This window comes from Artemia franciscana, chromosome 3 (genome assembly GCF_032884065.1).
Source record: "Artemia franciscana chromosome 3, ASM3288406v1, whole genome shotgun sequence".
Classification (NCBI taxonomy): domain Eukaryota; kingdom Metazoa; phylum Arthropoda; class Branchiopoda; order Anostraca; family Artemiidae; genus Artemia; species Artemia franciscana.
In genome coordinates, this window is record NC_088865.1 from 54,887,436 (window position 1) to 54,914,028 (window position 26,593).

At 34.9% G+C, this 26,593-nt stretch overlaps 1 protein-coding gene across 3 annotated transcripts in view; it reads left to right on the forward strand.

Moving 5' to 3' along the window:
- The window catches only part of LOC136025429 (mucin-2-like), a 163,589-nt gene that overhangs the window by 12,188 nt on the left and 124,808 nt on the right, over window positions 1-26,593 (forward strand). Inside the window, exon 1 of one of the 3 annotated variants that reach the window (XM_065701460.1) lies at window positions 24,285-24,461. The exons of the other annotated variants lie outside the window; for them this stretch is intronic. Coding sequence (XP_065557532.1) covers window positions 24,374-24,461 — 88 coding nt within the window. The 5' untranslated portion in view covers window positions 24,285-24,373. Of the gene's footprint in view, window positions 1-24,284; window positions 24,462-26,593 lie in introns of those variants that run through there. 3 annotated transcript variants of the gene reach the window in all.

The window sequence follows — 26,593 nt, forward strand, 5'->3', positions numbered from 1 at the left end:
CCGTCGAGGTGTACCCAGATTTCCTGGCGTGATTTAAAAAGCAACCAGAAATTAAATAAAAGCTAGTTTTTTCAACTGAAAGTGAGGAGTAATAATAAATCTTAAAACGAACAGAAATTATTACGTATACGATGGGTGGTTGCCTCCTCTTCAAAAACACGCTCTTTACGCTAAAGTTTAAATTTTGTCCCGTTTATTTAAGAACTACTCCTGAAACACAGGGGTCATTTAATCATAACAATAAGCAATTTTTTTACTGCCGAAAAACTTTAGCACGAAGAGAAGGGCGTTGAGTACACGTAATAGTTTCTTTTTGTTTTAATTTTTAATATTGCTCCTTACTTTCAGTTGAAAAAACTTGTTCTTTTTATTTAATAGTACCATAAAGGCAAAGGTATACTGAAGAAAACTGATTTGTCTTTATGAATGCTTGAAAATGTAAGCCTGTCTTGGTTTTGAAAGGATTTTTGAAGATACTAAATTTGAGATGGGACAAACTGGTGTCTAGAAGGAGCAGTTGCCCCCTTTCCCAATATAAAATTACGCACCTGCTGTCTGTATTCCTTGTTTTTTTCTGAATTCCTATGGTTTACCCTTGCTGTTTTTCAAACAATTCGTGGTAACGAACAGTAGAAAAGAGCGACCCGGCTCAATAGTAACTAAACTCTATAAAATTGTACATCAAAAGAATTGAATTTTTACGCTGATTCTAAATATATAAGTTTAGATTTACCCATAAAAAGTTACGAGTCTGAGAAAATTTGCCTTATTTTAGAAAATAGGGAGAAAAATCCCCTAAAAGTCAAAGAATCTCAACGAAAATCACACCATCAGATTTAGCGTATCAGAAAACCCTACTTTAGAGGTTTTAAACTCATATCTACAGAAATGTGGAATTTTCTACTTTTTCCAAGAAGACAGATCACGGATGCGTGTCTATTTGTTTTCCTTTTTTGTTTTGTTACTTTTTCCCCAGGGGTGATCGTATTGAACCAGTGATCTTAGAATGTCACAAGAGGTCTCATTGTAACGGAAATTTATAGTTCAAGTGCCCTTTTTAAGTGACCAAAAAAATTGAAGGGCACTTAGGCCCCCTCTCACACTAATTTTTTCCCAAAGTCACTAGATCAAAATTTTGAGATAACCATTTTGTTCAAAAAGTCAAAATACCTTATAACTATGTCTTTCAGGACGACTTAATTCCCCAGAGTCCTCTGGGGAGGGGTTGCAAGTTACAAACTTTGATCATCGTTTACATACAGAAAGGGTTATTGGGACATGTACAGACATTTTCAGGTGGATTTTTTCACGTTAAAAGGGGATCGAGGGGAGGGGATTACGTGGGAAGATCTTTTCATGGAGGAATTTATCATGAGGGAAAAAATTTCCATGAAGGGGCCGCAGAATGTCCTATCATTATTTAAAAGAAAACAATGAGAAAATAAATTAACAAAAGTTTTTTTCAGGTGGAAGTAAGGAGCAGCATTAGAACCTAAGATGAACAAAAATTATTACGTATATAAGGGGGTTTTTCTCCTCCACAATACCTCACTCTTTACGCTACAGTCTTCTTAGTAATTTCTACTATTTATTTTACGGCCTTTGTAATTCAGGGGTCATTCTTGAGGAATTGGGACCAAATTGAAGCTTTAGTATAAGAGCAAGATACGTAATAAAAATATACAATTATAGAATTTCGTTACGCAAGTTAATTCGTAAGTTACATATATTTGTTTCTAATTAAAACGTTCGTAAAAAAAATAAAAAGTTCTAGTTGCCTTTTTAAGTAGCCAAGAATTGGAGTACAACTAGGCATCCTCCCTCACCCTTTTTTATTAAAAGCGTCTGGTCAAAACTATGAGAAAGCTATTTAGCCAAAAAAAAAATATATACAAATTTCGTTTTAATTATTCATGTGCAGTGAGCCAAAATCAAAACATGCATTAATTAAAAAACGTTCAGAAATTAAATTTTTAAAAACAAGTTCTTTAACTGCAAATAAGGAGCGACATTAAAACTTAAAACGAACCGAAATTATTCCTTATATGAAAGGGGTTGCCACCTCCTCAACGCCTCACTCTTACGCTAAGGGTTTTTATTGTTTTAAAAAGTAGAGTTGTGAGAAAGATTCAAACTTCAGCGTAAAGAGTGAGGCATTGAGGAGGTGACAACCCCTTTCATATAAGGAATAGTTTCTGTTCGTTTTAAGTTTTGATTCTTTACTTGCAGGTAAAAAAATTTTTTTTTTTTTATAATTAGTCCCGGCGGATTCGACCTCAGATCCAACGGATGGCAGGACTAAAGGGTCTTTAATGTACATAAATGCCTACAAACTGATGGCTTGGGCCTCCCAATAATAGCTGGTAAGAGTAAGCCCCCAAATAACTTTCTATTCCTGATTGGTCTGAAGATTTTATGAGTAAATCAATAGATATGAACAAAAATGAACCAGAATGAAAAAAATGTTGAAGCTAAGAATTCACTAAATTTCCCAAAAACTGAGGCCGAAATGGGACGATTTTTTTTTTTTTTAAGGCTTATAACCTATGTTTGTCAGTACTTGAAAGGTGAAAGGGATACAAATGGAACCAAATGGAAACGAAAATTACTTCATCCATAAGGAGACCAAGACTCTTTTACAAAGAGGTTGAAACTCGTATCCTTAAGTGCCTGGGCTAGGGGGATATAAGTATTCAAAAAATTCGTCTGGGGCACAGCCCCCCCTGAAACGGGCTCAAAAATGAAAGATCAACTGTTTTTCCATCCTATCGGCTTAGAATTTTTGGAGACTCTTCCAGGATGGAAAACTCAAAGATTTTTTCTGAGAAGAAGAAGACGATGATCAAGGGGGGAGGAAGTAAGCCAAAAACTGTTGTCTCTAAATGATCTGAAACTTCTACATTTAAGTCACTTCGTCTACAGAATTCTAATATACAAAAAAATGGTTTGGGACCACGGCTCAGCAAAACAAGACCCAAAAATTAAAACATATTTTTATGTTCTTGGTGGTCTAGAAAACAGATATATTTCAAATTAAATTAATTAACTTTAAAATGCAAAATTGCTGAAAAATGCAAAATTGACAAAAACATGTGTGATAGCCAAGATCCAATGACCAAAAGATTGAGAATAAATATGAAAATGAACTTGAAAATGAACAAAAAATTTGGAGAGGGTCCTTAAAAAAAGGATACTTCCTGACGAACAAAAATACAACCGCCTCCTTAGCAGCTGCTGCCACTTATCACTGCTGCCACAAAAATCAAAAATGAGTTAAAACAAAATATGGGTTATTATGAATTGATATTAATATAAAAAGTCTTGATATTCATTTATTAGAAAAAATATTCATTTAAAAAAAATATATTCATTTAAACTACTATTAATTATTTATTAATTTGGCACAAAAAAAAATTACAGACTAACAATTAACATGTTCAAACAGTTCGTGGTAACAAACTGTAGTAAGGAGCAGCCCGGCTCAATAGTAAACGAAACTCTAAAAACAGAATTTTAATGCTAAAAGATACAGCAAAAGAATCAAAATTTTCATGCTGATTTTAAATATATAAGTTTTATCAAAATTAAGCTTTGTCATCAAAAGCTACGAGCCTGAGAAAATTTGCCTTATTTTGGAAAAACTCATAGAATCTTAACGAAAATCACACCATCGCATTCAACGTATCCAAGAACCCTACAGCAAAAATTCAAGCTCCTATCTACAAAAATGTAGAATTTCGTATTTTTTGCCAGAAGACAGATGACGGGTGCGTGTTTATTTGTTTTTTTTTTAATTTTGTTTTTTCCCCCTAGGGCCATCGTATCGACCAAATGGTCCTAGAATGTCGCAAGAGGACTCATTCTAACGGAAATGAAAAGTTCTAGTGCCCTTCTTAAGTGACCGAAAAAATTGGAGGGTGCCAGGGCCCCCTCCCACGCTCTTTTTTCCCAAAGTCAACGGATCGAAATTTTGAGCTATCCATTTTGTTCCGCATAGTCGAAATCCATAACAACTATGTCTTTGGGGATGACTTACTCCCCCACAGTCCCTGGGGGAGGGGCTGCAAGTTACAAACTCTGACCAGTGTTTACATACAGTAATGGTTATTGGGAAGTGTACAGACGTTTTCAGTGGGATATTTTTGGTTTGGGGTGGGGTTGAGGGGAGCGGGCTATGTGGGAGGTTCTTTCCTTGGAGGAATATATCATGGGGGAAGAGAAATTCAATGAAAAGGGCGCAGGATTTTCTAGCATTACTATAAAAAAAAATGAAAAAAATGAACATGAAAAGTTTTTTCAATTGAAAGTAAGGAGTAGCATTAAAACTTAAAACGAACAGAGATTATTACGCATATGAGGGGTTCTAAAAATACTTTAGCATAAAGAGCGATGTATTTAAAAGGATATAAATACCTCGCTCATATTCCAAAGGATTTTTAGTAGTTTTAACTATTTATTCTACGGCCTTTCTGATTCAGTGGCCATTCTTAAAGAATTGGGACAAAACTTAAGATTTGGTGTAAAAAGCGAGATATTAACGAGGGTTCAAACCCCCTCATTTATATAATAAAATTGTAAGAATATAAAAGTTTGTTACGTAAGTTGATTCTTAAGTTACGTATATTTTTTACTAATAAAAGCGTTCGTTAAAAATTAAAAGTTCTAGTTGCCTTTTTAAGTAATGAAGGGCAACTAGGCCTCCTTCCCCGCCCCTTATTTCCCAAAATCGTCTGATCAAAACTAAGAGAATGCCATTTAGCCAAAAAAAAATTAATATGCAAGTTTCATTTTAATAATTTCTGTGAGGAGAGCCAAAATAAAACATGCATTAATTCAAAAACGTTCAGAAATTAAATAAGAAAACTAGTTTTTTTAACTGAAAGTAAGGAGCGATATTAAAACTTAAAACTAACATAAATTACTCCGTATATAAAAAGGGTTGTCCCCTCCGCAATCCCTCACTCTTTACGCTAAAGTTTGACTCTTTTTTAACAATTAAGTTTGACTACTTTTTAAAACAATTAAAAACTTTAGCGTAAAGAGTAAGGGACTGCCGAGGGGACAGCCCATTTTATATACGGAGTAATTTGGTTCGTTTTAAGTTTTAATGTCGCTCCTTACTTTCAGTTAAAAAAACTGTTTTTTTTTTATACAGGAAAATGGACACACATTACCTAACAACAAAAAAGAGTAGACCGCATTTGACCTTTATACCCAGACAAAACTTCAAAAATTCATGACAGCAAGATTCAAATATCATCGACTGTTACCATAAAGAGAACATATTTTGAACAGCGCAGATAAGAGCATCAAAAGTAGCAAATACTTTCTTTTAGTCAATGTACTTCGTCTTTTTAATGCACTGTAGAACGATGCTTTAGACATTGCTACTAACTGATTAACATGGCAAGCATTAAGACAAGGTTCAATAGACCTGTTTTTTTTTGTTTTAATGCACGTTCTTTTACGTAATTAAATAAAAAAACTAGTTTTTTTAACTGAAAGTAAGGAACGACATTAAAGCTTAAAACGAACAGAAATTTTCCGTATATGAAATGGGTTGTCCCCTCCGCAGTCCCACGCTCTTTACGCTAAAGTTTGACTCTTTGCCACAATTCTACTTTTTAAAACAATTAAAAACTTTAGCGTAAAGAGCGTGGGACTGCGGAGGGGACAACCCATTTCATATACGGAGTAATTTCTGTTCGTTTTAAGTTTTAATGTCGCTCCTTACTTTCAGTTAAAAAAACTAGTTTTTTTTATTCAATTTCTGAACGTTTTTGAATTAATGCATGTTTGATTTTGGCTCTCCGCACATAAATTATTGAAATGAAATTAGTATATTAATTTTTTTTGGCTAAATGGCTTTCTCTTAGTTTTGATCAGACGATTTTGAGAAATAAGGGGTGGGGAAGGAGGCCTAGCTGCCCTCCAATTTTTCGGTTACTTAAAAAGGCTACTAGAACTTTTAATATTCAACGAACGTTTTTATTAGTAAAAAATATACGTAACTTAAGAATTAACTTACGTAACAAACTTTTATATTCTTATATTTTTATTATGTGTACGAGGGGGTTTGTACCCTCGTTAATACCTCGCTCTTTACACTAAATCGTAAGTTTTGTCCCAATTCTTTAAGAATGACCCCTGAATCAAAAAGGCCGTAGAATAAATAGTTGAAATCACTAAAAATATTTTTGCATAAAGAGCGAGGTATTTATCTCCTCCTAAATACCTCGCTCTTTATGCTAAAGTATTTTTAGAACCCCTCATATGCGTAATAATCTCTGTTCGTTTTAAATTTCAATGCTATTCCTTACTTTCATTTGAAAAAACGTTTTCATGTTTATTTTTTCATTGTTTTTTTATAGTAATGCTAGAAAATCCTGCGCCCTTTTCATTGAATTTTTCTTCCCCCGTGACATATTCCTCAAAGGAAAGATCCTCCCACAAAGCCCTCTCCCATCAACCCCACCCCCCAAACCAAAAAATCCCCATGAAAACGTCTGTACACTTCCCAATAACCATTACTATATGTAAACATTGGTCAAAGTTTGTAACTTGCAACCCCTCCCTCAGGGATTGTGGGGGAGTAAGTCATTCCCAAAGACATAGTTATTATGGTTTTCGACTATGCTGAACAAAATGGCTATCTTAAAATTTTAATCTGTTGACTTTTGGAAAAAAATGAGCATGGGAGGGGGCGTATTTGCCCTCCAATTTTTTGGTCACTTAAAAAGGACACTAGAACTTTTCATTTCCGTTAGAATGAGCCCTCTCGCGACATTCTAGGACCACTTGGTCGATAAGATGACCCCTGGGAAAAAAAAAAACAAAAACAAATAAACACGCACCCGTGATTTGTCTTCTGGCAAGAAATACAAAATTCCACATTTTTTAGATAGGAGCTTGAAATTTTTGCTATAGAGTTCTCTGATATACCGAATGCGATAGTGTGATTTTCGTTAAGATTCTATGACTTTCTCCAAAATAGGACAAATTTTCTCAGGCTCGTAACTTTTGATGACAAAGACTAAATTAATTGAAACTTATATATTTAGAATCAGCGTAAAAATTCGATTCTTTTGATGTATCTTTTAGCATCAAAATTCCGTTTTTTAGAATTTCGTTTACTATTGAGCCGGGTCGCCCCTTACTACAGTTCCTTACCACGAACTGTTTGAAAAGAAAATAATTCGGTATTTCGGGGCTTCTGACATTATTACTCCTTTGCGGAAGTTAGGCTCAAAATTGAAAAAGGATTATATTTTTTCTCTGTGCCCCTTCCACCTCTTAGTTCGTTTATTTTCCCGTTAGTTTTCACCTGTTTTCGCTTTATAGTTGTGTTATCTCTTAGCAGTTCTTTCGTTAGTTGAGTTATGGTTGTGGTATATATGTTTTATCGCTCGTATAGTTGTGTTATTTTCAAATTATACTCCATAATAGAGAGGCTCCGAACACCCAGCATTGTATGTTAAGCTCTTAATTTGACGTTTTTTTCTAACGTGACCACATTCGTCCTGCGCCCTTTTCATTGAATTTTTTCCCCCATGGCATATTTCTCCAAGGAAAGATCCTCCCACATAGCCCCCTCCCTCAACCCTACCCCCAAAACCAAAAAAAAAACCTGAAAACGTCTGTACACTTCCCAATAACCATTATTATATGTAAACACTGGGTGAAGTTTGTAACTTGCAACCCCTCCCCCAGGGACTGTGGGGGAGTAAGTCATCCCCAAAAACATAGTTATTATGATTTTCGACTATGCTAAACAAAATGGCTATCTCAAAATTTTGATCCGTTGACTTTGGGAAAAAAATGAGCGTGGGAGGGGGCCTAGATGCCCTCCAATTTTTTTTGTCACTTAAAAAGGGCACCAGAACTTTTCATTTCCGTTATAATGAGCCCTCTTGCGACATTCCAGGACCACTTGGTCGATACGATGACCCCTGGAAAAAAAAAAACAAAAAAAAAAAACAAAACAAATAAACACGCACCCGTGATTTGTCTTCTGGCAAAAAATGCAAAATTCCACATTTTTGTAGATAAGAGCTTGAAACTTCTACAGTAGGGTTCTCTGATACGCTGAATCTGATGTTGTCATTTTCGTTAAGATCCTACGAATTTTAGGGGGTGTTTCCCCCTATTTTCCTAAATAAGGCAAATTTTCTCAGGCTCGTAACTTTTGATGGCTAAGACTAAACTTGATGAAACTTATATATTTAAAATCAGCATTAAAATGCGATTCTTTTGATGTAGCTATTGATATCAAAATTCAATTTTTTAGAGTTTTGGTTCCTATTGAGCCGGATCGCTCCTTACTACAGTTCGTTACCACGAACTGTTTGACTAAAATATGAATATCAGGTATTTTTTTTATATCATGCCTAGTTCTTCAGGATTTGCCGCATTTTTCAAAGCAAGTAAATTTGATTCGCCAACGTGGCAAACAGCAAGACCTGATAGTTCTATGCATACATTTAGGTTCTTTGCAACTTTTTAGCTGCATATTATCACACATAGCTTGTCCTGAGATATTGTAGATACGCCATTTAACAGCCTGTATAAAAATGACTATTGGTTGAGTTCAGCTCTCCCCCTCAAAATCATCTGGAAGTCTAAACTTAATACTGTTAGCCGTTTCTGCTTTATTGTGGATGCGCTATCTTGACATCCTGGATGCATATGGTGTCGTTAAATTTAGGTGTCGCTAGGGAATTGACCATTCCCTAAGACTTTCAAATTAATACTCTTAGCTGATCCAAAGATGTACGCCCTTTTGACAATATGGTTGCACACAGTGTCATTAATTTAGTTTTACACGACCGGCAACATTGCTTAAAAGGCTCAATCTTTAGCCGTTCCGGAGAAATTTCAGATACGCCATTTTGACTACCTTGATGCATATAGTGTCTTCTTTGTTTGGTACAAGGTCCCCTTCGGCACACACTAAACGTTTCAAATTGATTCCCTTTGCTGCTCCTTAGATATTGCAGAAATACCCTTTCGACAACCTAGATGTGCAGAATATTTTTATATTTATTTATTTATTTCAATATTTCCCTCAAAAACTCATGAAAGTTTGAACCTAAAACTCAGCCGTTCTTGAGATAATGAGGACACTACAATAGCGTATAGCGATAGTGACGATTGTGGTGCTTACTAGTGATTAAATAAAAAAAAAACAAGTTTTTTTAACTGAAAGTAAGGAGCAAAATTAAAACTTAAAACGAACAGAAATTACTTCGTATATGAAAGGTGCTGCTTCCTCGCCAACATCCCGCTCTTGACGCTAAAGTTTGACTCTTTCTCTCAACTCTTCTTTTTAAAACAGTAAAAAACTTTAGCGTAAAGAGCGGGATGTTGGTGAGGAAGCAGCCCCTTTCATATACGAAGTAATTTCTGTTCGTTTTAAGTTTTAATTTTGCTCCTTACTTTCAGTTAAAAAAACTTGTTTTTTTTTTATTTAATTGCTGAACGTTTTTCAATCAATGCATGTTTTGATTTTGGCTCTCCGCAGAGGAATAATTTAGCATAACGAAAATATACTCTACGAACATATAGTTTCTGAGGTTCACTAAAAAACTGCCAAACCGGACAAAGAGAAAGGAGATGAGGTACAACTAGGCTATTATAAATTTTCGCAAGATTTAATTTATCAATGTGTTTAATATTAGATACTTTTTTGCTAAATGACTTTCTCATAATTTTGATTGAATGATTTTGAGAAAAAAGAGCGGGGGAGGAAGCCTAGTTGCCCTTCGATTTTTTGGTTAATTAAGATAAAGGCAACTAGAACTTTTAATTTTTTACGAATCTTTTTTTTAGTAAAAGATATACGTAACTTATAAATTAGCTTACGTAAAGAAGTTTTGTATTCTCATGTTTTTATTACATATATGAGGAGGTTCGCCCCCTCGTCAGTACCTCGCTCTTTACACTAAAGCTTAGATTTTGTCCCAATTCATTAAGAATGACCCCTGAATCACCAAAGCCGTAAAATAAATAGTTGAAATTACTAAAAATACTTTAGCGTAAAGATCGGGGTATTGGGAGGAGGTGAGCTCCTCATATGGGTAATAATTTCCGTTCGTTTTAAGTTTTAATGCTGCTCTTTACTTCCAGCTGAAAAAAACTTTTTCATATTTCTTTTTTCATTGTTTTTTTTGATAATGCTAGTAAATCCTGCGCTCCCTTCATGGAAATTTTCTTCTACCATGACAAATTCCTCGATGGAAAGCTCCCCCAGCCTATCCCCCTATTCTCAACCCCTCCCCCCAACCAAAAAATCCTACTGAAAACGCCTACACACTTCCCAATAACCATTACTATATGTAAGCACTGGTCAAATTTTGTAACTTGTAGCCCCTCCCCCAGGGACTTTGGGGAAGTAAGTCATCCCAAAGACATAGTTTTTATGGTTTTTGACTATGCTGAACAAAATGGCTATCTCACAATTTTCATCCGTTGACTTTGGGAAAAACATGAGCGTGGGAGGGGGCCTAGATGCCCTCCAATTTTTTTGGTCACTTAAAAAGGGCACTAGAACTTTTCATTTCCGTTAGAATGAGCCCTCTTGCGACATTCTAGGACCACTTGGTCGATACGATGACCCCTGGGAAAAAAAAAAAAAAAAAAAAAAAACAAATAAACACGCACCCGTGATTTGTCTTCTGGCAAAAAATACAAAATTCCACATTTTTGTAGATAGGAGCTTGAAACTTCTACAGTAGGGTTCTCTGAGACGCTGAATCTGATGGTGTCATTTTCGTTAAGATCCTACGACTTTTAGGGGGTGTTTCCCCCTATTTTCCTAAATAAGGCAAATTTTCTCAGGCTCTTAACTTTTGATGGATAAGACTAAACTTGATGAAACTTATATATTTAAAATAAGCATTAAAATGCGAGTCTTTTGATGTAGCTATTGATATCAAAATTCAATTTTTTAGAGTTTTGGTTACTATTGAGCCGGATCGCTCCTTACTACAGTTCGTTACCACGAACTGTTTGATTCATATACTGTAATAGAAATAGCAATAGCGATGTATATAGTTCTTTTTTAATGAGTTTGATATCCCTTTCATTATTCCTTGAAAGCTACAACTTAGCAAGCTTTGACAATTTTGATGCACTTAATATCGTTTTATTTAATTCACCATCATCTGAAACTTTTTACTTAAGGGGTGTCATATCATCTCTTGAGGTTTGTTTATTGGAATGCTCAACTTAACAAAACAGATATCCTAAATTTTGTGGTGGACGTTTACTTAGGTTGTGCACCGACCAGGTAGCTAAAAAGGCACGGGAAGGGGATGGTCTCTTATTACTTTTGTCTCTTAAAAAGAAACTTAAAATTTAAAGTTTCTAAAGAAAGAAGCCCCCTTCAAAGTTTCTATTACCATCCCTTCCCTATGAACTTGCAAAGGGAAAAAAATGACACACTGAAGGCTTATGACTCTTTTCTATGGGCACTGCTAGAACGTTGCCTCTGAAGAGGCAATACAACAGCGTTGCCTCCTAAAATCAAAGTTTCAAATGATAATTTATTTTTTATGAAAATCGTTTGCACGCTTATCTCTCTCCAGGTTTTGAAAATCCTATTTCTTATTAGTTTGTAAAACAATTGAAATACATGGGTATCTGTTCCAATGATCTCATAAAAATAAAAACCCAGCTTAAACAAGAGTGTTGAAAAAGTAGCTACGGAAGGCTTTTCCAGTGTCCTTATTAAGAGCAACATTTAGGTGAATGTGTTTCTCACAGAAAACGCTCTGGTAGTTGCCCCTCCCCCAATAATTTGGAGGGGAAAAATTATTATATAACCCGTACCCCTTGAATATCCGGATATGAACCCCTCTTGCCCCTCCCCCAATAAAAAAGCTTGAGCGATGCCCCTGGTGTTGAGCAAAGGCTACGCCAAAACTCCTGGGCCTTTTACGTAATTTCAAAAACTGGTTCACTGAATTTCGATTCCAACAAATCCTTTTTTATTTGTTGATGGATTGAACCACAAAATCAGAGGATTAGATACATATTATTACCTAGAACTCGTCTATTTTTTTGGAGTGTTGTTTGGAATAAAAGTGAAAACAAATTCACCCAAAGAATTAGTGGACTACATAAATTCTACTACCAAGAACTACGCTAGTTTTTATGGCACTTGGTATTTACCAAGTGACATATAGCGATCGCAAATTCTGTTGGTCTGTCGGTCTGTCGGTCTGTCGGTCCCGGTTTTGCTAGTTTAGGCACTTCCAGGTAAGCTAGGACGATGAAATTTGGCAGGCGTATCAGGAGTCAGACAAGATTAAATTAGAAAGTTTTGTTTCCCAGATTCAACCGTCTGGGGGGGGGGAATGGGGGACGGTTAAATCAGAAAAAATAGAAAAGATGAAGTATTTTTAACTTACGAATGGTTGATCAGATCTTAATGAAATTTGAAGTTTGGAAGGATATCATGTCTCAGAGCTATTATTTTAAATACCGACCGGATCTGGTGACATTAGAGGGGGTGGGGGATGCGAGGGGAAACCTAAAATCTAAAATCTTGGGGGGAAATCTAAAAGGTCCTTAGGGGAGCAATCAAAAGATTATCAAAAGTTTTCGAAGGGAAACTGAAGAGGAAACTTGAAACTTGTTTGAGGATGTTTAAAACATGGGTATCCTACTTCAAGTGAGCAGTAATTGTTACCCCAAGTAGTTTAATTCATGTGACAGATATTTTGGGAGGAATGTGGTTTGTGGAAGTCGGGGATTATTCCCAAAAATTAACTGTCATAACTGAAGATTTATTTTGGTTTACTTTCATCTTCGACAAAGTGGCCTCGTGTGTGGCATCGTCAAGTAATGTCATAATTGAGCTTTCAATATACCGTCGGCAAATCTCAAGTGCAGACACGTTTCCCACATATTTCCATCCCTCTGTGTGGTCAGTCATAAGGCTATTAACCATTATAAGGAATAAAATGTGACCCCTCAGAGTTCTCTGGGGCAATTCACGAAACATAGGAAGGGGATTTAGATAAACATTTTTATATTTAAACACCTGGGAAAGATTTGTTAAGCAGGAGGCAACAATTTTAACTAGAAAGGGACTCGCTTGAAACTCCGTCAGCAGTTTGTTTCCAAGGATATTGTGTTCAATTAGGTCGAATGCTTTCTGGTCGAAAGATCCAACCAGGTATCAGGGTTTTCAAGGTTTTTAAGAATGGTGTTAAGAAGACAAACAAGGTAGTGTGAAGCAGATGGCTCCTTCAGGTTTTCAAATTGTTGTAAGTTAATAAGTTCAAGAATCTCTGTCTTTAACCAGTTAGTTAAGAAATCCTCGTACATTTTTGAAAAAAAGACTGGGGTTAAGGTTATTGGCCGTACTCCAGTAAAATCGTTCACACCTCTCTTCTTTTGTATTGGAGTAATATAGTCCACCTTCCAGCGCGACGGGTAACATCCAGAATTACTGATATCATTAAAAATACTAACAAGGGGCGTTGAAAGTTTATCTGGGAATGCTTTTATTATATGAATTGGGATATCAATGGGACAAATACTGGTTTTTTTCAGTTTTTGCATTTTTCTATTATTTGCTTCACTGAAATTTTCTGGGACTTTATCTTTTGGAGTTTCAGGGATTAGTTAGTTTTATGAGAGAGAGAGAGAGGAACGTTTGCAAAATGTTAGGTGTTTATTAATCAAAGTTCTTGCGCGAGCGATCCCCTATTTCTCTCACTTTCTGAAACCATTGCTTAGGTTTACTCTGTTTTAAGTAATTTAATTTATTCTTACCATAACGAGAAGCAGCACCACGTATTTCTTTCTATATTTATTTATGGAGGGTTAAAGGCTTCCTCTTTCTTTCCGAGGCGAAAAATTTTTAGTTTCAAATGGATTAGTTTTTTATATGAGGAACGGTTATCTGAGGAACATACCAAAATTGTTTCCAAGAGGAACACACCTTCTTGGTAACCTGTAGGAAACAATTTTGCCAATTTGTTATTAAATTTGTTTGAAACAAACTAACCTTTGAATTAAGATTTACACACGACAAAACATCATCCCAACTCTCGGACGTAAAAGACCTAGACTCGTTATTGGCTGGCACAAAAATTCAGAAACGGAGTAATTTTTTTTTTAAACTAGCCTTGGTTTCAATGGTAGCACGAACTGATAGCTACCACCGAGGGGGCGGGGGTAGTTGGAATGTTGTAAAAGATTTTAAGGTTAGTGCAAATGACATCCAAACTGGTTCCACTTTTTGTAGTAGGGAAATCAACAGTTACCTTAAGTTTTTGATTTTTGCACAGATAATTAAGACTTAGTTTGTTTGTGCCTCCTGCTACAAAGATGCCGGCATTCGGATACTTTGCAGTCACAAAGTCAAGACTTGCTTGTACCCTGTCACGAAAATTACGACGAGAACAAGCACCCTATCCGGGTGGATAATAAAATGAGCAAACTATTAAATTAGTGTAAGGCCAAGGTAGGCATTTGGGCTTAGTAGATATCCAAACGGTATTTAGGTATTAGGGTAGGCATTCAGGCTTAGTAGATATCCATACCATTTCATCGCAATCATCTAGTCCTGGTGCATGGATAAGGGTAGGAGATAGGCAATTCTTTGCGAAAATCGTTACTCCTCCTCCTTCCTTCCCCAGTGGATGGTAAACCGGCGTAGCTTTTTAAACTCCCGAAAACCGGTCATTTTAAGGAGATCTGGATTTTGTGCCTGGACTTCAGTAACTGCAATTATATCAATATAGTTCAATTTTGCTGTTGCTTCTAATTCAACTAACTTTTCAAAACTGAAACTCTCGGTGCTTGTAAGGATCAAAACCGAGAAATGATAGCGCTTTTTATCAAACTCTTTAAACAACTAATTTCTTCAAAAAATCTTTATTCTGATGCAACTTTGGCAGGGCGTAAGTATTAAAATAATGCTGGGAGTGGGCGGGACGTTACTTGTGCATCATTCAGAACACACTCAATTAGTGAAATTAGGTTCTTTCGTGAAACAAACTACGATGCAGGAAGATTTTGTGAGAAAATCCGGTTTCGTAGCCACAAAAACAAAACTAAATTTAGTTTGCAACGCATAGTGATAGAAGATAGGGTCTGAACATGGATTTCGAAAGGAAGATTTGGGATTTGCCAAAGACTAAAAAAACGGCAATTATATTTTTCCAGGATCAGAGTAAGATCAGAGTAAGATCAGAATATTTTTCCAGATAACTTAAAGAGTAGCAGAGAGTTGTCCACAAAGTAAGGAGAATGTGGGGTTCCGTAAAGTGGAGTAATAAACGGAACCGATGTACATCCCGCCATCATTTACAATCATACTTAGTAGAGTACTTGTGGCGGGCGGCAGTAAAGGCAGAAAGAAGACCTCCTTTTAACGCGATTCTTTACGACATTTCTGCGTTCTGGGTACACAATTTTAAGTTGTAATTTTACAATTTTCCTAATAAAGTATGAAATTTTCATCATATTTTTATTTTATTTCATTAGCTTTGTCAAAAGTCTTGGCTATAGGCTATATTTCCAACTTAAGGGAGGTGGGGTGCATTATATCAAATACCTAACTTAACCTAATCTAACTACCTCTAAATTAAATGTTTAATTAAAAGGTACCTGCATCGTAGTTTGTTCCACGAAAGATCTTAACTTCACTTATTGAGTGTGTTCTGAATAATACACAAGAACCGGGGGGGGGGACATCCCCGAAAAGTAAAATATTACCGTTCAGGGTATTGTAGGAAGGTTTGTCGTTAGGCTCAAACTCACCAACCTGTATCAATATTCTGCTAAACTGGTTTTGAAGTGGGAGGGGAAGAGGTTCACTTTTAAAAGTTAAGGGTAAATTGAGAGAGCCGTGGCTAAAATTTTCTCTTTTGTAATTTTTTTCTATTAAAGAGGGGAAAATATATCTTTTATCTGAATAATCGTGGGTTATCAGTGAAGCATTACTTGGTCTATGGCTGAACTTTAAGAGTGATGCTTCTACTGGGCGACGGGTTGGAGTGAATTTTTTTAGGCTGGCTATTTATTACAGGATAGTTTTCGTATGTGGAAACTCTCACACCAGAATCACACTGGTAGGGTAGCCAGGGAGGCTAAAGTACAAGGTATGGGGGAAAGGTTTCCAGGTGTTACAAGAGTTGGTCCGGATTGAGTAAAGTGATTTTAGGGGTTGGGTTAACTGGATGCATGTAAGGACTTGGGGCAGAGGATTGCTTCGAGGAATTGATTCCTGAGGTGTACTGCTCTGCATCGTGTACGCAGGGTGATAAGGCTGAAATTTGAGTTGAACACGATCTAGGGGAGGAGGGAGTCATGAGTACTTTCATCGTCGACCTAAAAAACATTGAGTTTTAAACTTACACTCCATCCCTGATAATGCACTAGCAAAAATATACGACTTATCAATACAAGGTAAAACAGAACACAGGTTAACATGATCAAAAGTAGACTTATCTGACACACAGATTCCTTAAATATAATGATGACAAATATGTAGAAACTTTTATTGTTTGCGAAACTTGCAAAAACCACTATTAAATGATTACAGATCACATTTTTCATCCTGCTTATTTTTACTTTTTTGTTTTCCTTTATCTTTCTCTTCCGTAATTTTTATCGAAAATAATAACAACATCATCGTCTGGTAATGACTTCACATAACTTTGCTATTTCATTCTTTTAGTTCATTATCACCTGATAATTTATGTAACAAACCGGAAGTCATTAGACCATTCACGAACTCAAGAGCGTCATCTGTAGTCATACTACAAGTAGGCATTCGTATGCTCTCTTGGGTTATTAAAGAAAAAACAAGTTTTTTAACTGCAAGTAAGGAGCGAAATTATAACTTAAAACAAACGGGATTTATTCCATATATTAAAGGGGCTGTCCCCTTCTCAACTCCCCCTCTTCAGACAAAAGTTTTTTTTATAGTTTTAAAAAGTAGAGTTGTGAAAAAGAGTCAAACTTTAGCATAAAGAGTGGGGCGTAGAGGATGAGGCAGCCCCTTTCAGGTTCTGAATAATTTCTGTTTGTTTTAAGTTTTAATATCGCTCATTACTTTCAGTTTAAAAAACTTGTTTTTTTTATATTTACTTTCTGAATGTTTTTGAATTAATATAGGGTTTTGGCTAACAGTACATGAATAATTAAAACGAAATTTACATGTCAATTTTACTTTTTTTTGGCAAAATGGCTTTCTCAAATTTTTGATTGGACAAGATGGAGAAAATAGGGCAGGGGAGGGCAGCTAGTTGCCCTCCAATTTTTCGGCTACGTAAAAAGACCACTTGACTTTTAATTTTATTTACGAACGTTTTATTGGTAATAAATGTACGTAACTCACGAATTAACTTACGTAACGGACTTCTATTTTCGTATTTTTTTATTAGTTATTTGAATTTTGTTCCATTCTCTAGGAACTACTCCTGAATCACAAAGGCCGTTTAATTAGAATAAAAAGCTCTTTTGAAATTACTAAATATACTTTCGCGTAAAGAGCGAGCTATTGAGGAGGAGAAGATCCCCTTATATACGTAATAATTTCTGTTCGTTTCAAGTTTTAATCTTGCTCCTTACTTTCAGTTGAAAAAGTTTTTTTTATTCAATTTCCCATTTTTTTTAAACAATGCTGAAAAATCCAGTGCCCCCTTCAATGGATTTCTCTTTTCCCATGATAAATCCCTCCATGGAATTAACCTCCCATGTAACCATCCAATGAACACCCCCCACCCCCAACCACCACAAGAAATCCCCCTGAAAATGTCTGTATACTTCCCAGTAACCAATATTATATGTAAACAATAGGCGAAGTTCACAACTTCAAGCCCTTCTACAGGGGATTTTGGGAGATTTAGTCGTCCTCAAAGACATAGATTTTTCATCTAAGCTGAACAAAAGGGCTTTCTCAAAATTTTGATCCGGTGACTCTGGGAAAAAATGAGCGTGGGAGAAGGCCTAAATACCCTTGAATTTTTTTTTTTGGAAGGGGGTCTCTTAAAAAGAGAAAAAACAAGTTTTGATTACTGTTAGTATAAGCCCTCTTGTGACATTCTAAAGCCACTGGGTCGGTACGATCACCCTTGGGAAGAAAAATCAAATAAAAACGCATCCGTGATTTTTCTACTGGCGAAAAATAGAAAATTCTACATTTTTGGAAAGAGGAGCTTGAAAACTCTACAGAAGGGTTCTCTGATATGCTGAATCTGATAGTTTGATTTTCATTAAGATTTTATGACTTCTAGGGGGTATTACCCCTTTTTTCAAAAATGAAGCAAAGATTCTCAGGCTCTTAACTTGTGATAGGCAGGACTAAACTTGATGAAACTTATGCATTTAAAATCAGCATAAAAATTGAATTCATTTAATGTATCTATTGCTATCAAAATTGTGTTTTTAGAATTGCGGTTACTATTGAGCCGGGTCACTGCTTACTACAGTTCGTTACCACGATCTGTTCGATTTTGCAGTTAATGCTGGAGTTACTAAACTTTGATAATTCATCCCCCAGTTTAGTAATAATTGCTTCGTTGTTTTTTAAGTCCTCTTGTAATTTGGTGATTTTTGATTTAAGGGTCACTTAATTGTTTAGTAGAGTTGAAGTTTCTTCATCCATAAGAAAGCGATGAAAATTATGGGTGTTGATATCTTCACTTAGTTTTTAAATCTTCAGACCACGTTCATAGAGAATATCGTCATCTTTTTTTGGTCGTTAAGAAATATGTCAACTATTTTTTAAATCTTCTATGGCTGCTTCATGGTCTAAATTCTTCTATAACTCTGAATTCTATTTAGCTTGGAGATCAGTCAGCTGTTTGATACATTTGACACAGTCAACACAAGGGGGAGAATGGGAAGCTTGACTTTTTGAAACTGGTTTTCGGGTTGCTGATTTTGTGACTAATTCATTGTACAGCGTGGTTTAGAGCCACGCTGCGTAGGGCTAGAGAAAGAGGTGTTAAAAGTGGTTCAGGGTCATCGTTCAGAGAAAGGGAGGAATGGCAAAGGGTATAACTACTCACCGCATTGTTTTTCTCCTCACCAGAAATGAAGCCACACCTTGGATGAAACCACTCGGACACCAAAGGCACTGCACTGTTCCACTTGCGGCAGAAAGCCTGCACTCAGGGCATGTAAGTTGTATTGGCCTGGACATAATAGTGAAACAAATAACCTAGATTATAAGGCTTGGAACTGGTCAATGACTGAATTTGGGATTATAATAGCTTCCAAAACAGGCTTAAAAATTTGCCCCACCTAGGTATTTACAGGTCAAAATTCTCTAAAGGATCAATTCTTATTCCGTTTGAAGAAGTACTTCGTTCACAACCCTATATTCACATTGGATCTTCACCAACGAGCCGATTGCTTGGATTCGTTTCCCTATAAATTAATTACCCAGAGAGAGTGGCGGCCAGTAATCACTCACAAGCTTACTCAGCAGCTAGTGAGAATAGAATTATGAAAAAACCAGAAAGTCTGAGCGAAGTTGATGACTACTTTTCTCGGTTTTGAAACAAAAACGATTAACACCCTTTGTCCGAAGATCAGATACTATAACAGGTCGGACTACGGAAAATATAATCTCATCCTATGAAGAGAGTGTTTTCGTTTATCTTTTTAAGTGCCAACGAAATGGCCAGTCAGTAATTAACTTTGTTTTTTTTTATTTATATTTAGGAAATTGAGAAACCGGAATATTTTCTTTAAAGTTCTTCCGAAACAGAACAAGAAGCTTGTCGTACCGTTAACTTAGATCTCGGAACAAACTAAGTAAGGTCAGGGAGATTGCAAAGAAGTGGAAAGGGGTTTATAGTACAATTCAGTAGAAAAGGTGGCTCTAGTGATTGAACAGGGTCTTTATTGAACGAATTTTAGACACCTTGGATGCAGCAGTAGCTGTAACCGAGCGAATCTCGGCCAATAGTAAAGTAAAATAAAGAAATGTCATTAATAAAACCACTTTATGCAAAACAATTACCTGAAGCTGATTCAGGAAAATGTAACTTTTGAGCACAAAATTCGTTTTTGTGGAAAAAAAGAAGAATTATTTACGAAAAAAAGGCCCGAAACCCGTCTGAAATGGCGTTGAATAAGAAAAAGTAGGCGATTGAAATTACCACGGTCACCGGAAGAATGCAGTACCCCAACCTAATAACCAACGAGGATTGTACTGTTAGCATAAATAGCACTGATATGTCTCCTTGATCGTTATTTTCCGCTTCTTCTTTTTTCACTCAATTACGTAACAGGCCACTGGATGGTCGTAAAGAGACGATTGCGGGCTCTTTCAAAAAATTGCATTGACAGTTAGTGCCCTTTTTGTAAATTGAGATTAATAAAGCCGGTTTAAAGGGTTTTTCAGCCTTCCGCTCTGCCACTTACAAAATTTGTAAACAAAATTTGTTACAAAATTTGTGTTCCAAAAAGGAACAACAAAATTTGTTGTTCCTTCTGTGATCTTGTCAGTTTGTATTTTAGGATCAGGATTATATCCCAGAGCTTAAAGAATATGGTCGTGTACCCTGCCATGAATGTGACAGCCACTATTCAGGCATTTAGCACGGCTTGCTCCTTTTTTCGCAAGTAATGTGTGAGCACAACTGACAAAAGTCATGAAACAAAAATGTTTCTAAATGACAACTTTGAAGTTAGAACTTGTTACTTAGGAAGAAGTTTGAACCTCAAAACCGGTTGGATAAAAAATATTTTATCATAGTGCAAAATGGAAGTTAGTAGTGAATCATAGCATAGTTTGTTTTTCATTTTATTCGAAGCTGTTATGCTTTTGTATTTGAAAGAAAAAGTTTGTTCCTTTTATTTTGTACTCTGTTGTGCTCAGGTCCTCTAAAAAACTTAGAATCACCTGTACAATTGGGGTCGTATCGTATGCGCAAGTGGTTGAATAAAAAAGAGATAGAATAGTCTATTTGGGGTGGTTTCAAGGCGGTTTCCTTACGTTTGCTTAGAAATTGCACCATATAATCTTGCCCAGTATAGATGATAGGGTGCAATGTTCTAAAAAAGAGGGAGATAAGCTAAAACAAAAAACAGCTATTAAAACACCTGTGTTTCTTATAAAAACAATTGTTTTCCTTCTTTTCAAGAAACAGAACAGAAAGTAGAAACAGGACAAAGACAGAAAAGAAAAAACAGGTCACCTGTTTTTGACGGACCTGTTTCTGTATCTATTCGATTTTTGTTTCATCTGTTTCTTTCCATTTCTGTTTTTCTGAAAAAAAAAGTACCGAGGCTTAATCAGAGACATATACGGCAATTTCTTCACTGCCTTATGAAAATTCTGATACTCCAAAACTTGTTAAGAGAAAAGCGATTAAATAAGCCATACACAAATTAAATTCTCAAACATAAATTTGAATTTCCATTTGAAATTGATGATTTTATTTAGTCGGCTTTTTTATAGTCTGTTCGGGTAAGTGATTTTTCATGTTTGCTTATGTATGAGGAGTTTGTCTTTCTGTATTGTATTGTGAGCTCCAGTTTTTTCTTTTTATTGTTTTTGTACTGAGAATAATTGAACGAAGGTTGTCAGCCAAAATACTTAAATTTTTTTCCTTTTCTTCCCTAGCTGTCTTTCAGGGATATAATTTTTTCAAAATCTAAGGAAAGGGGGCAAATGTGGAGTTTCACAAGCTAAGTGAAAATGACAGTGAAAAATTAAAAATGAGCCACATAGTACTATAAAGCAGGGACCTGATCCAAATTTTTTTTCAAGGAGGGGGGGTAACAGAAGGATTTTCTTTGAAGGGTGCAGTACAAAGCGCTTCAAAAACGTATCCGAAATTTTGTAACTTTTCTAAGAGCCGGACAAACATTTTGGAGGATGGGGGCTCAAACCTCCCACCCCTCCCTCTGGATACGACCTTGCCATAAATTATACTAAAAAAAAGATTTGCTTCTGTGGATTCTTGAAAAATGTAGGCCTATCTTAGTTTTGACAGGATTTTTGAGAATATATAGGTCCAACTATGAGTTGAGGGGCGAACTGGAGTTTAGAGGAGGCAGTTATCCTTGGTCCTAGAGAAAATTAAGCCCCTGCTGTCTCTATTCCTTTTTTTTCCCGAAGTCCAGTCTCTTAGTGTCTCTCATTGTTTTTCTCCAGCAGATTTGAATACAACCCACGGATACCTGGACGAAAGGGTCTTTAATGTACATAAACGCATGCAAACTGATTGTTGTGGCATCCCTAAAAACCTTTCTTAGCCCCACAAAAGTCTTATGGCCTCATAATAGCCCCAAAAAACTTTCTTTTCTTTATTGGCTTGAAATTTTATCAATAAATCATTTGATATAAACAACAATGGACCAGGATGTACAAAATGCTAAAACTTAGAATTCACAGAGTTGCCCCAAATTTGGGTCGAAAGGGGAAAACAACTTATGTTGAAAGGCTCAAAACCTATATTTGTCTGTCCTTAGGTCAAACAGATATAGAGAGCTTGAAACTCGTATCCTTAAATATATGAGCTAGGGAAGTCGTAGCATGCAAAAAAAATATCTGGGGCACAGGCCCCCACGGAACGTATTTAAAGATGAAAATTCAACTATTTTTATATCTAATCGGCTTGAAACTTTCGGGGACATTTCTAGGATAGAAAAATATCCCAAAACTTTTTTCTGGGAAAAAGAGAGTGTTCAGGGGGGGGGGAAGAATTGATCCAACATTGTTGTCTCTAATTGGTCTGAAACTTCTACATTTAAGTCATTTTGTCTAAGGAATTTTAATGTACAAAAAATCGGTTTGGGATCAAGGCTTACACAAAAAAAGACCAAAAATTTACCATTTTTTTTAGTAGCTTGAGACTTGCATTCGGAAGTCCTTGTGCATTACTGACCCAAATTTACAAATGAAATCGAAAAAAAAAAAACAGGTTTTGATTAAAAAGAGATATTGAAAAGGGCCAACATTTCTGTTCCTATGGCTAAAAATATGTCTCTAACTCTTTGCTTTTCAAAAATGTAACGATACTTTAAATTAAACTGATTAACTTTGAAATTTCAAAATGGGCCTAAAAACTATCTTATATATTAGAAAAAATATGTTTGGTTAGCCAAGACAAAATGATTATAGATTCCAAAAGATTAAAATGAAAACAAAATTTGGAGAGGTCCCAATAAAAAAGATACTTCCTAAAAAAAAAACAGAAATACTGCTGCCCCTAGCAGCTGATGTAATTGATTTTTGTTGCTAAGAAAATAGAAAGTGAAGTAAAACAAGAAATTGGTGATCATTAGTCGATATTAACACAAAAACAATCCTGATAATCATTCATTTAGAAAAATATAGGCTATATAGACTATGTATATATATATATATATATATATATATATATATATATATATATATATATATATATATATATATATATATATATATATACGTATACCTCCTACGTTTTCCTCCCTGGTACAGAAACTCAATCCTCATTAAAAAGTATCACATAACCGACCCTCATGTTGCAGTTGAAAATTTAATCAAAAGACACAATATTAAAATAGTAGATCAAGATTGGTATAATCTCCTTTTACAATAGATCTGTTTTCGTTTTATTCATTTTAGTCCTATTTTGTTCGCCCTTTTACTAGTTGAGTCTCTTCTGATATTTTCTTTTATATTTACTTATATTTAGATGTTCGTGCTCCGTCTTTTTCATTTCGTATGATTGACGGGTTTTCAAATAAATAAATAAATAAATAAATAAATATATATATATATATATATATATATATATATATATATATATATATATATATATATATATATATATATATATATATATATATATATATATATATATATAGACTCTTTATTTCTCATAAATCTGGCGACAAAAAATATTAATACTAGAGACTTAAAAACAACATTAAAAATTAAACTGCCGTAAAAAGCCGATAGAACACATAAAGCAGCAAATAGTTTTTTTTTAGTGAATGCACTTCTTTCTTTTGAATGTACCTAAACACAGTAAAACCATGTTTAAGACACTGGTATCAACTGATTGACATTCAAACCGTTAATACACGGTTCAATAGACCTGTTTTTTATATACTTTCTGTTACTTATCTGAATTATTAATACTAGACTTACGGTCAAGTCTTTTTGTCTGTATCCTACCTAGTTCTTAAGGAATTGCCACATTCTTCAAAGCAAGAAAATTTGAGTTGCCAACGTGGCAACAGACAAGACCTGTTCTGTGCACACATGTAGACTCTTTGCAACTTTTTAGGGTATTAAGCCAGTTTTACTAAACAAGGCATGTTTTAAAAGCTTCATAAGTCTTTTCCTCTGCTTATTACTTTTAGTCCTTCGAAGTCTTTCACGAACTGGATAAAAAAAGAAATGGGTCAAAGTACTACCTCTATAGTTTTTATTTTGGTGTTATATTGTCTTATAGTTAATGTTTCAGAAACCTCAGGTACCATCAGCGGTAAGTTTCTATAAATAATCTGATATACTTTTTTATTTTTAAAAGTATTTTATGTAATTAAGTAGAATTTTTATTTTAAACACAAACACAACCGCCTTTGCTTATGAAACGCCTTGATGATAAATGCAACGGTGGTTTCTCAGCGAGTTGTTCTGAAACGTAAATAAAATTTTAGGACAAATATGGAGCCCTTATATTTGATAAACTTAATAATCTTAGTTTGGCGTTAAGTATAGATTCTTCAATGGAGGCAAAGTGACATGCTAGCATTAATGAAGGGCTGGGGTAATGAGGGTTATGGCAACCCTCTCTTTCCTATGGACGATTTTTACTCGTTTTAACATTGCATATTAATTTTTTCATTTACTCAGGAAAAAAACATTTTAAATTTGGTTTGGTTTATTTTGTGCGCTTCATTTTAGATTTAAAAAGAGTTCTTTCAAGAAAAAACATTAATGTATAATAGTTTCCTTACACAATGAAAGTAAACTGTCATTAAGGGAGGGGGGTTCTGGCATGATTAAAAAACGGTTAGAAAATTTTTTATGAAAGTAACGAGCAACATAAAAATTCAAAACAAGCAGAAATTATACCGTATATGAGGCTCACCTCAGTCCTCGCTCTTTGCACTAAAATTCTAATTCTGGGTATAAATCTTTAAGAACAACTTCTGAAACACAAGGGCGGTTGAATTTGAATGAGAAGTACTTTTAGAGAACTTTGAGACTTTCGTATAAAGAGTTAGGGATTAAGGAAGGGAAAATTATTTAATGGAATAAAAATAAGTATTTGTTCATAAATGAAAGTAAAAGATGAGCAAAAGGTTCAAGTGAAATATATATTATTAAGATTAAAGGAAAAACATTTCTAAGAATACTTCAATCTGTGACTTTCCATTTAGTTAGGTATTTTCAAACAAAGTTTTTCTTTTAAAACTGTAGTTTTTTTTATTCTACTTCATTGATGTACATAGGAAACTGATTCTTTGAGTAAAGAGTTAATTTATTTTGAAATTTTCTATTTAAAATGAACGATGTCAATTTTCGAAGTAATCTATTTAGTTTTTTGAAGTAATATTTGAATTGATAAATCAATAAATTATTTACTTAACTGTGTCTACATGTCGTGAAATTGAAAAATTAAATTGCCTTATATAACAAATTGATAACTTTAATTTTTCTATCACCATTTTGTCGTCTTCATTACGAACCCCTATGGTTCAATCTACTTACCATGAAAGTTTTATGCTGGTTAGACAAAACAATGTTTTGGCCATTTCAACAATAGACAAAACGCTTTTTAAACGTTTCTCGTCTTAGGCTCGCATTGCCTTTTAACTTTTAAGTGGATTAGAAAATAAAACAAATTCGCCCCTATTTAGGCACCTGAAATCAAAGAAAAAAAAATTGGATTCAAGTAGTGGTATTTGGATGATATAGCCCCGCCCTCAAATTCTTCATGTAAGTAGAACCTGTTTCGCTGACGCTCAATCCTAATCCTGAAAGGAATAAGTCTTTTCAGGATTGTATAAAAATCAATATCATTTGATTTTTGAATTAAAATGAAGTTTGGTTAGGTATTATATTTTCAGCATATAACAAATAACAATACAGATCGCAAACTAAAAGAATTTCATATATGGACCAAAAAAAAAAAAAAAAAGATTTTACTTAGATTCTGCTTAGATAAAGAATATTAAGTCATAGATGTACCCAAATATTTTTTGTCGTTATTAGGTTTCCGTTATCCTTGTACACTTGCCATACAAGATTAAGACATTCGGAGAAGACCAATTTATTGGCCCGGTTCCAGTTGCCTTATATCAACATAGCTAAAGTTTAAAATACGGAATCTTCATTCGAGTTTACGTGGCTCTGTCTAAAATTAAACAAAAATCGATTTTTTTTAACTGAAAGCCAGGAACGACATAAAAACCTACAACAAAGAAAAATTATTCCGTATTATGAAAGGGTGTGTCCCCTCCTCAACGGCTTGCTCTTTTCGCTAAAGTTTGGCTCTTTTTCACAACAATACTTTTTAAAATAATAAAAACTTTAGCGTAAAGAGTGAGGTGTTCAGGAGGGGATGACCCCTTTCATATACCGAATAATAATTATTCCGTTCAGAAATAA